The 12,398-nt window shown below is 41.9% G+C and overlaps 1 protein-coding gene across 1 annotated transcript in view; it reads right to left on the bottom strand.

Moving 5' to 3' along the window:
* CFAP263 (cilia and flagella associated protein 263) overlaps window positions 1–12,398 on the bottom strand; it is a 133,386-nt gene that overhangs the window by 76,623 nt on the left and 44,365 nt on the right. The window contains exons 5-6 of the mRNA XM_078671213.1: window positions 11,722–11,802; window positions 10,269–10,424 (exon numbers count right to left, since the gene is read on the bottom strand). Of these exons, the coding sequence (XP_078527339.1) occupies window positions 10,269–10,424; window positions 11,722–11,802 (237 nt within the window). The remainder of the gene's footprint in view (window positions 1–10,268; window positions 10,425–11,721; window positions 11,803–12,398) is intronic.

Raw genomic sequence — 12,398 nt, 5'->3', positions numbered from 1 at the left:
ATGACAGAGGGGCTGACGCAAAAGCCCACAAGAGAGCGAGTCACATTTCAGACACCAGAGAGGAGTTAGCTTGTGGCGACACACGGACAGTAAGACAGGGACAGGCATAGATAGGTGGGAAAAGGCAAACAAAAGGAGGAGTGCTGCTACGGGCTGGGGAGGGGGGGGGAGAAATTAAAGGAAAGGCTGTGTTTGCGGGGAGAGAGAGGGGAGGTGCTGGTGTGGGAGGGGGGAGGTGCTGGTGTGGGAGGAGTGCTGCTAGGGCAACTGCTTCGGGCTGGGGAGGGGGAGGAGAAATGAAAGGAAAGGCTGTGCTTGCGGGGAGAGAGAGGGGAGGTGCTGGTGTGGGAGGAGTGCTGCTACGGCAAGGCTGTGTTTGTGGGGAGAGAGAGGGGAGGTGCTGGTGTGGGAGGGGGGAGTTTCTGGTGTGGGAGGAGTGCTGCTAGGGGAGGAGAAGCCCTGGCCGTGAATGCTCGTGCATGTTCACGTGAACTGCAAGAAAACGCCGGGCTGAAAGCCCTTAGTTTGAAGAGGATTTTGCCGAGATGAATTCTCGCTCCGCTCGATGCGCATGCGCGCATCGATAGGTCGCGAGACCTAAAAATTACACATGCAGTTTGTGATTAGCAAGCAATAGTAAATTGACATCAAATGTGTAAGTTTACCTCTGTAAATAAGGCCCTAACTGTGTATATGGATACCTGGATAAACTCCCGTGTCAAAGAGAACACCCAGTAACACCAAAAATATTTACAAGTACCAAACACCAAAACCTATTCACAACGTGAATCAAATTCCACCGGAGAACCTTCTCTATCACCAATCAAGACCCAGAGTTAAATTCAAGGCAGTATCAAAAACAATGCTGTTCATAAAAACCTACAAAATAAACACAGTGTACTAGGGTCACACACACAAACGCAGAAGTAAATATGTGATGAAATCCAATGTAAATTCATATGAGTTACTCATAACTCACCATCCTATTCAAAACACTCAGTATATAGTGCTCACAATTCGCGGTGTGCTGTAGTCACGCTACAGCCTTTGGTCAATTCAAAAAGGGGGCTATCAACAAATCATAGCCTTTATTCTGAAACAAACCTCTCTTCCTTGCAATTAATATAAACATACCTCAAAGTATTTCCAATTCAAATTAGTTCCTGGTAGACACGTGCATGTGTCATCCACACGTGTGTGTGGCGTTCTGTACAATCACCATCTTGCATGCAATTTAAATGTGAAAGAGTGGGAAACGGACTACCCCCTGGGTCACTCTACCACTCACTCCTATGCCATAGACTGCAATCTTCAGGGTAGCATATTTATCATAAGGATGCAATTTAATTATATGTCTAGTATCTGAATCCCGTAAACAGCTTCCCATGGCATAAGAGATAAATACATCAACATGGAGGTGAATTCATCTCATATTTAACAAAATTACCACTGTCATTTTTTAAAACGATACATGATACACTATCAGGGGATAGCCAAACACAAAACTGGATAACACGCTATTGTGTACGCCAAGTTTTATACATCAAATTAGGCCCAATAGACTCACCGACATCTCAGAGCCAACACTTGACAAATTAATTGAGGAAAGCCAGACACAATAAAACGTACCACATAACACGTTGTTTTATGTGCCACGTAGGTGCCATCTTGAAAAAGGGTCAAATTAAAGCAACACAGTTCTTATCTTTATTTTATAAATTATCAATGAGGTTGTACTGTTTGAATGAGTCCCAAATGGAACTGTAGCTACCGTCTCCACCTGTCACTACACATTACAGGTAAATAAATCCAGCAAACTACTTAAAGTCATGGGGTCACAGATAAAAAATTAAATTATCCGCCCTGCTTAATGATGCAAGCTCAGCGAGTCTCACTATGTGATCAAACAGATCAAAACAGAAGTTAAAACCCATAATGAAATAAAACCACCTGTATTAAGATTAGTAATTGCATGCAACAGGAGCATTTGAGCATTTAAATACAAACTATCTGTATTAACAACGTAAAGTTAGGGTAGGCTCATAATAAAATCATCAAAGAGCACCATAATTCCAATCCTAGAATACAGAAAACACACCAGTGTTTGCATTAACACTTCCATGCAACAGGAGCGCTTGAAGTTTCCTCTGGGAGCACCAGTGGCCTTGATATGTTCTACTAACTTGTAAGGAGTTTGCACCTGTTTGTACTCCTGGGAGCTAGAAGTGTGTTCATTGGCTCCCTTCACTCTGAGTGACTGCACAAAGCCTGTGCACATTGTTCAAATTCTCCTAAAATAGTGTGAAAAGGTTGGATTAAATTGTGCTTTTACATTATTTATTTTTTATAATAACTGTAAATACTGTTATTTATTTTTCACGCACATCAGGTGCCCAGTTAGATGGTGATTCACTTCAATCTTCTTTTTATTTATAGTTGATGTTACAAAGTGTTTTAAGGGACATTGTAATTTTATAGGTACTTTCAATATTCTTGTTTGGTTGTGAATTAATCTATTTTCCTTCACAAACAATAGTAATAAATTGCATGGCAGAACTGACATTTTTTTAGTTAAGAACATAACTGGTAAAGCAGCCAGATCAGTGGCGATTTTTTAAATGTAAAATGCTTATTGCAAGCTTTAGGTGATGGTGTATTATCTTTTTGTTCCATATGCTTGCACTAAAGAATAAAATAACCATCACACTACATTCCCAAGGCCAGACCTACTAACTTTGCCAATGCTTGTTGATTTTATTTATTCAACAAAGAAGTACTAAAGAAGCTGAAAAATGTTTTGTTTCATTTGGAATTCAATATTTTCTTAGTCACTCTCAGAAATTGCTATTTTGATGTGTCGGGTGCACCTAGGGTTTACAGATGGTGGGCGCCGGCACTCCTCTTTGGGGATAGCGACTTATTTTTCATCCTCATATCTTAACCCAGAAAAAAAGGGAAAGACAGAAAAACAATGATGGATGGAGAAAGAAAGGATGGAACTCAACCTTCTGGAGAAAGATAGGGATATTTAGGGGGTAGAAGAAAGAGGCATGCGATGAAATCAAAACAAAACAGCCTTATTAGTCAACGGTGTCATTTGGCAGAGCCGGCGGCAGGCTCCTGCAAAAAACATGGGATCCTGAACTTATCTCTAGTTTTACAAAAGTAGCCTTGTGTAAGATGGCTGCACCAAATAACATAGCATTAGCCAAATTTAACTTGAAAATAGGGATAGAAAGAGAACACATTCTCACTCCCAATTTAAATATACGGGGTAAAATGGATTTTAAGAGGTATGAATATAGCGATAAGTTGTTTCGTAGTGTTCAAAACCTTATTGTGTATTCATATTTTTATAGCATCATGTATAGAACTGTAAGCAAATATGAAAATAAGTTGCTATATTTCATATTATTATTATATTCATTTAAAATATGTATTTTGTTTGTACAACCTTTCTCATGGTGATGCCATGAACGATTATAAGTTAAGTAAATATTATTTACAAAACTGTAGGAAAGTGCCTCTTTTGGACATGCTTAGTCCCCACTTTTTGCCTAAAAAATGATGTAACTTCGACTGGCAGTGCACAGGTTCCCTGCCAACCAGGTCCCCTGTGCCAGAAGCTCTTTGCTTAAACTGTACCTTTTGTTTCACAATTGGCACAACTTCAGTACTCCTTGTAAGTCCCTGGTAAATGGTACCCCTGGTACCTAGGGCATTGGCACTGAGAGGACCCCAAGGGTGGCAGAATGAATTGTGCAACCCCAGTGGTCCCTCACCAAGGCCTTGCACACTGTTATTGCAGTCTGCATGCCTTGCTGCAGACAAAACTGAAGAGCCAACATGGCACACATCCCTGTGTGCCATGCCCCCAGACACTGCATGGGATATAGGTAATACACCCACTACAGCAGGCCTTATAGTCCTGAGGCAGGGTGAACTACATCTCCTGTGAGGAAATATCGGCATGAGCAGATATGCCCCTGCAATATCCTTGTTGATTGCTGGATATGGTAAGTGACCATTATGAGTTCTCCAGCTCTGTGATGGCTTAAATATGGATGTTTTGGTACCAAATATCTCGTCTTAAGAAACCTGCACTGATTCCAGTGTCAGATTTATTAATAATGGCACACACAGGATCCCTTAGAGGGGTCCCCTGAAACCTATGAACCCTTAGTGTGGTCACCAACTGGTCTACGCCAGCCTTTTACCATTAGACAGAGTTCTGACCTCATGGGGTGAATGAAGTGAGCGCCAGCATGCTCAGAGGTAGAGAACAATGCCTGTCCTGGTGGAGGTATTCACACCTCACCAGGCCAGGAAGAGCCATCTGAGGCAGCAATCTTCAAAGGCCTTGCTGCCTTTGAAATGCATCCCCAGCCTCTCCTGGTAGAAGGAGAAGGCCTCCATTCCTGTCCGCACTCCTTGTGGCAGGAAGACAGGCAGGAAAACGAAGAAAGAGTAGGAGATGTAACGCCTCAACCAACTCCACCCCTAAGGGGCCAGAGGCAAGATGAAGTAACATTTTTCAGTGCTCAACATGTTGAAGATGGTGGAATTTCTCCAATCAGGGCTAGGGCTATGTCCCTCTCCCACAGGATGTGGGCATAATAGAGGACGTAGACACCCCAAGTAAGGGGCCCATTGGTCACTACCTGTCACTCTCTTGTAAAAACCCTTAAATTTAGTATTTAGGTGGTATCCCCAGACCCTGAAACTAGATTCCACTGACACAAGAAGAAGACACACTAAGAAACGCTATTTGATCAGGAACTGCAGACCTCGTGGTGGACTTAGGGCACAAACCCCTGCCTGTCACCATAGAAATCGACAATCGTCATCCTCCAGCTCACCTCGTCACTGTGTGCTCTCCATAAACCCTGGAGGGTCATCAGCACTTCGCAAATTACCAAAATATTCCCTTGAGATAGAGGTAATATCTCCCGGCAGCTGCAGGCACCAAAAACAGTGAAGTCCGATCCAGCGTCATCCAGGTCCCCATCCCGACTGATGTCTCTGAGTATCAGCAAAAGGTGCACCTGCTCTGGAGGGTCAGCTCGGCCTCTGCACCAAGCCTTGAGGCCCTAGGATCCACCGGAGCTCAAAGGCGCAAATACCCGGGGTATCGGACGACTGCTGTAAATCCCACAAAGCCTATTCCAGACGGACTCAACTTGACAGAGAGCCAGCACCCGACAAGGGACATCAGGACTCTGGAGATCCACCTCACAGTTGTCCAGCAGCTCCAGAATCATCGCTCCACAGTGCCAGCCCCTGACCACAAGGTTTATTTTTGTGCGCCTTTGCCCAGCTGCCCATCTTTACTACACCCAGCCTGCCTGACCAGGGCATCTTCAAACCAGCTGTGCTCCCAAGGCCCCAGAGCCCTGGCAACCTCTACTCTCTTGAGAGCCTTCAGACTTGCCTGTAAGTCCCCCTTTGCTTTGCTTTTACAGGTGGCCTCCTTCCTTCATAGCGTGCCAGCTACCAAGTCCCTCTGTTCCTTGCTCTAGCTGAAATCCGAAAAGCTCCCGAGAACTTGGCCTTGGCACTTTGGACCTTGGCTCGAACCTTCCAATTTTCAAAAGGGTAACCACAACAATAACTGTACTGCTTTGCTTTTTATAATTGCCTTATTTCTTCCATAGGAATTGTATTGTGCGTAATAGCGCACAATTGTAGATATTGCCTGTGATTTGTACATAATCATAGCTGTCTTCTTGTTTGTTAAAATTCAAATAAAGAAAATATATTTTTTTTAACTTGTAGATATTGACTTTACTGTGATTTTCCTATATTGTGAAAAGTCTTAACCTTGTACCTGAAGTTCTTGGTCTCAATATTTATATAAAAAGAAGTACTATTTTTCTAATTTGGTCTTGCCTTCATTCCTTGAATGTGTTTATCATTTATTGCCTTGGTTTGTACAACAACAGCTGTGCCCTACTCTCCGATTAGCCTAACTGCTCGCCCACACTACCTCTAAATAGAGCACTGGTATTATCTACTTTTGCCTTTGTAAACCAATTTGTATCTCTTCGACTTCTCTACACAGTGTACCCCACTGTGGTGCACTAGTTATAGAGAGGTGAGCTTTCTACAAAAACACAGGGAGAAAGATTACAAATGCATTTGTGGCTCAAATCTATGGAAATTAACAGACTTGCAAGTTGCCCATAGCACTATTTCAACAGTTTGTGTATATCTCCTCTATGTTCAAAACCACAGAAAAAAATGTAAAGATATTCTTGGTAACACTAGCTCTACTGAATAGTTTGCTACCTATGTAAATTATTTATTTAGATATAGCTCAACAATTTTGAGTTGGGATCTAAGAATCGTTTTTAAAAGCTATATGCTGGAAAAGTAACATTTATGTCAATTGTGACTACATGATACTGGCTGGTATTGGTGAAATTTTAGCAAATAAATGGCACCTAATACACCCTGCATGATAATTCCCACCATAGAAGGCCTGTAAAAGCCTAAGGTAAGAAACAGATGAGTGATAAATATTCTACAGATAATAAAAATATCCATCGAAGCAAACATTATCAACGGTAATGTTCTTTTCTAAAGGATACGCTTTTCTCTGCCTTGTTTTTTACCCTGAATCATTCCCCAACAATTTGGATTGAAGGGCCTCGGATCAACTGAACACCAGATCTCCACGAAAACGGATTTTGCATCAGATTCAAGGCAAAGATTTTTTGCAAATGTGTGAAATGAAGAACAGACGACTACCTTGCAAATTTGCTGCAAAGTTCACCCCACCTCTCACTACGAAATATCAGTGACAGGTTTGCCTCTGATGTAATTTGGCTGGTTGTCTCATGTCGCTCCATTATATAAGTCACAATCCAACAAGATGTAGTTCATTTTGGAACAGCTATGTCTTTAGAAGAACCTTCATAGCCTTCTCCAATAAAATGACTGACGGCACTCCTTGGATATAGCTGTGCACACCTCTGAGTGCACAAACAGAAAGCCAACTGCATTATGGGTTTTCCATAGACACAAAAGTTGTTTTCTCTAAAAAAGTTCACCTATCACTGGAAGGGAGAGAGCAAACACACTTCTTGTGCCCAAATGAAATCATCAAGTTATAAAAATCCCTCATAAAACATTTCAGTGGGCCATCTCTCCATAAAAAGAAAAACAAAAGCTTTTATCACGGACACTTTCATCTGAAAGTAAACAAAAGCAAGAGAAAGGCCATAGTCAAGTCAGGATTATAGAATCAATGTAAGCCTGAAAAATGAAAGCTGGAGGCAACTGCAAGGCCACAGAAATTCTGGTATGGCCACGTGTTCCTCAGTATCATTCAGAATCCCTTGTGTTGCACTTTGATCTGTGGTCCTGTGGCGGCATACTGCAAGCGCTCCAGAGAAAAATGATGAATCCATGCCAAAGTAGAACTAAGGAACTCCCCATCAGGGCTTCTGATGGCACACAAGAAGCTTAGGGCCAGAGGTAGGTCGCCCAATACCGGTGGGTAACGGCCGAAATTACCAAATTTCGGCCGTTACCGACCGGTATTTGGCATTTGGAATGTAGGATGGCATGATTGTAGGATTCTGTATTTTACCGAAATGGTAACTTAAGGAATCGGTAAATTACCGAATTCTTAACATACCGATTCGGTAAATTACTGAATCCTTAATGTAGGAAGCACTCAAGTGAGTGCTTTTCACATTTAAGGATTCGTTATTTACCACCAACTACAAGTTGGTGGTAAATAACGAAAACCGTTAAAAAAGCAATTTTGTGCTTTTTTAACAGTGCCATGTGGCAGACATACATGCCCTTAGGGCACGTATGTGTGCCACATGTGCACCCATGCACTATTCAGGGGTGCAACAGGGTGTCAATGAGACAACCTGCCACCCTTGTAAGTCTACCCCCTATTACCGATTCGGTACTTACCGAATCGGTAATTCTCATTCATTCCTATGGGCCTCAAGGCCCATAGGAATGAATGGGGAATACCGAATCGGTAAATACCAAATCGGTATTTACCGAATTTTACAGATTCGGTAAAATTTACCGAATCATTAGCTACATACCATTTACCGATTCTAAAATACAGAATCAGTAAATTCTGTATTTTAGAATCTGTAAATTATATTTACCTACATCTGGCCCTTAGTTGCTTAAGGTGAACAGAGATCCGACCCAACACACGAATGGTGCTAGCGAGCCTGACTGCAGCTTCTTCCTGCAGGAAAAGAGAGCACGGTCACATTAGGAAATGGGCACTGCCTGAAAGCAGAGATGCTCTGACACCTTTGCATATGACTGCTAGTGGGTTGAATTAGGAGCTCAGGAGAGACCTTTGCTACTGCTGAGAAGAAAAGCGAGTGTAAGAAGGGAAAAACAGTAACCCCTTGAGAGCTTGGTAAGTTCGTAATGTTCACTGTTCCCTTTGTTTACCCTGGTAGGCACGTCCTGTCGAGATTTGCTTCACTCCAAACATGGCTGCTGCCTCGCGCCAAGTCTGTGGCATTGTTCATTTCACTCGTTTTTTTTGCAGATTTATATAGCACAAACTCGACCCGAATGTATTGGAGCGCTTTACATGAGGACCAGTTACGTTACACAAGGACACATTCATTTTTTGGTAGGCATGGGGAGATTAAGTTATTTGCCCCGAATCACAGGAAGCTGAGCAGATGCCGAGGCTCAAACCAAGTTCCCCAGCTCCAAATTCGGCAGCTCTAGCCGTAAGGCCACAACCTCTCCTTGCCTTCAGTCCTTTAAAGCATTCGCAGTCATTTTGTGAGCCTCATTTTTAAACCATTTTTTGCCACGTTATCATTTTTTGCCTTGTGCACATTTGTCCTTTTTCTCATTTAGAAATTGGGGTCCACCATGTTGCAACTATAGTCATGAGGATGGTCTCACTTATTCATTTATTTATTTTTGCAGATTTATATAGCGCGAACTAGACCCGAAGGTATTGAAGCGCTTTACATGAGCACCAGTTACGTTACACCTTCATTTTTGGTAGGCACGGGGAGATTACATGATTTGCCCAGAATCACAGGATGTTGAGACGACGCAGAGGCTCAAACCTGGTTCCCCAGCCCCAAAGTCAGCAGCTCTAGCCATAAGGCTCAAAGACTGAAACGTCAACACTACCTTTGCTTCTTACTTTTTCACATAATTACACACCAACTTACTAACAACTCAAGTAAACAGAAGAACACTTTATGGACATAATAACATGCAGCAGTGGATTGACACATATATGCACTTTAACACTGTACAGTGGAGTATTAGTCAACTGCTGTATATATATATATATATATATATATATATATATATATATATATATATACACATATATATGGATATGCTGCTGTAATTTAAGACCATGTTTTGAGTGTTGAATTAAGAGGATTAGCATTGTGATCATTCAGTGCGGCACAGCCCTTCAGTGGACTGTAGGGTCAGACAGTAGACTGAAAAAGGAGTAGTCTTAAGCAGTTATGGGCAAAACAAACAACATATTACAGTGTGGGCTGTGGCATCTAGGGCGTATGATTATTCATTTTACTAAACAAATGAAAAGTGGGTTTAGATGTTTTTAAGTCCAGGGGCAGTACTGTGGAAGCAAGTGGTGTGAAGGAAAATGAAATGTCACACAAACTATTTAGTCTGTTGGAGGAAAAGGAATATCTGACAACCTCTAGCAAATTAGCATAAGAAAGGTTATAAATGCGAATAAATCATAAAGGTGGAAGCACAGGTATGGTCCCATGGAGAATAAAATATAAAGGTATCAGGAAAATAGAAGAAATTCCCTTTGTCCCATCATTCCAACAGGTCGTTTGAGATGGCGATAATAATGGGCATGAAAGAGACTTGAAGAAATTAATCTTACATAAAGGGTATTTAGGGCCTGGGAGTCATCAGTGATTTGTGGAAATTCGAAAATGTTCAGAAAGAAATTCTTAACAAAAAGAGATTGAGTTACAAAGGCTGTCAATTCTCTTCAAGAAGGCCTTTTGCTTACCCCAAAGCCATTTATCTGGTCAACTATATTCCATGCATACATTTTTTTATGCAACACTAGGGGAGGGTTTTTGTTCCAAAACCTAAAAAGCAAAGACCAAGCAACAAGTGGCAATGATAATAAACAAAATTTCCCTCAAAATCTGTAGTAGAAGTTTGTTCTCCCACTCCAAAATGTCCTTTTAGCGGCAAGTATGTCCTCAAACATTGGCATATACTAGGTGATACCAGCCTTGCCCTCGTACCTTGTATGAGGTGAGGATCAGAATAGTGTTTCCTGCTGTCAGTTTCAGATGCAAGAGATCGTGGTTCCTCTCATCAATTCGCTCCAGGTATTGGCTGTTCTCAATCTTCAGCTGCTGGAAATCCACCTCATGCAGCACCTCGCCAATTTCATCTTTCTGAAAAACAACACATGCCACAAGGGAATATCCACCTTTAATGACACGGTATTAAAACCCTGAACATCGTATGATCAATCGATAAATCCTAGCACCGTTTATTTTGCCATAGATAATAAATAGTGCAACCCGATTAAAAGGTGCCTTGGGATCACTCATGGCCTTAAAAATTACCCCACACCTTTGCCTTACTTTATAGCCAGTTTTAACTCAAATTACTCTATCTACCTTGCAGTTTCAGTTTTCTGAGCCTGTTCACTCACTAACCTGCTGTTCACTAGTCCATAATCTGTATCCATAGCTCCCTGTATCTTGCTATCTACATCATCAAACTGCAGTAATGTGTCACTCATGATGTGGTGTGAATCTGCATCATGTACGCATCACCAATATCTGCTATGCTTCATTGCTCTGATAACTCTGCTCTTGGAATCTTAAAAACCTACTATACGCTTTCACTTACTCACTAGCCTCAGTCAAGTGCCAAAATCACCCAGCTGTACTCATCCACCACTAGCCATTGTCAATCTAATATATTGCGTTATTCACCTTCTTCTACTCTGTGACCATTACAAACTTGCTACAGCGAATTATTCACCTATTTCTGTCCATTGCCCATCCTTAACCTGCCATACTTCGCCTCTCGCTCACCTCCAATATGTATTTAGCAACAGACTATAACAAATGACTGTGTTATCTCTGTACTGTAGCCACCTCACCTATCATTTCTAATCAGTCACTTATCGGTGACTCACTCCCATCACCAGTCTGCTGTACTCTCAATAACCTACCTCACTCTGTCACCAGTACCAGACTGCCACATGCACTCACTTACCTATGTATGCCTTGTGCTCTGCAACAACCCGCTTCTGCTCTTTATCGGTCAATTACATGCTAACAGGCTGAATGCTTTTTACCAACCGTGCTTGCTTTATGACACACACACCCGTCTTGTACCGAGGCCATCAAAATACTGGTGTGCTTAATACGATTTGCCCAGGTCACGCTGTTATTAGACCCACACCAGCTGAATCTTCTTTTTAAGCGTTAGATCCTTTGCCTGCTTGCAGTCCAAATTGACACAAACTACCCCTGCCATGTGCACTCATTACACACTTTTGATCGCTGTTAGCTGCCCATCTCTCACTGACTCAGGTCTGTGCCCATCATCAGCCGCTCTATTCTTTACCCATCATCCACTGGCCCACGGTTCTGCCCAATGGCCACACATGCCTGCTATTGGAGAAAGCCAATCAACTGTTGCTCCTTTGTGTATGCCGCCAACTGCAGCACTCACCTGTCTCAGCTGCATCTGTAATTTTTTCTTTTGTACCTTAAGGGATACAATTTTCAAGCGCAGTTTATCGGTCAGCATGTCCTGTACAATTAAAGACATTTTTTAAATTCCATAAGTTCATTGCAATGTATAATAGAACAACAACTGTCAATGAAACAAAACAAGTGTTCCTGTGAAATGCGGAAAAAAAAGTACTTTAAGACGTTCGGCCTTTCCTCACAGGCTCCCAGCTTGTTGGGTTCAAGGTGCCACGAAGAGCCTTGCAGTCTGAGAGTAAATGTATACATCCCTTAATAAATTCATTTTTCGCTGGCACGAAAAGGCCTCAGTGTATTTTTTACAACACTAGAAGGTCTGGTCCAGTAAGGCTACCCACTCCACATCTCTAATAGAATAGGAGGGACATTAAAGGATGACCTAAGATCTTGTCATGGGTCCTTCATGGAGCATCAGGGGCTGTGGAGTGAGTGATTTGGGGTAAGATAGTTCTGTACAGATACCAATACAACAGAATACTATCTGATCTGGAATTACAGGGGGCTGTGAAGAAGGGCAAAATATCATTTTATGAAAATAAGGGAGCGTAGACAAGTGTTGATTTGTTAGTAGTGTGTGAAATTATAATTCTGACTATTAACTTCTGTGAAAGTGATCAATTTTGCAAAGTTTATCATCTT

Source organism: Lissotriton helveticus, chromosome 12 (genome assembly GCF_964261635.1).
Source record: "Lissotriton helveticus chromosome 12, aLisHel1.1, whole genome shotgun sequence".
In the NCBI taxonomy this organism is placed as follows: Eukaryota; Metazoa; Chordata; class Amphibia; order Caudata; family Salamandridae; genus Lissotriton; species Lissotriton helveticus.
Note: the sequence above shows the minus strand (reverse complement) of the source record. Positions and strands in the feature narration are given on the sequence as shown.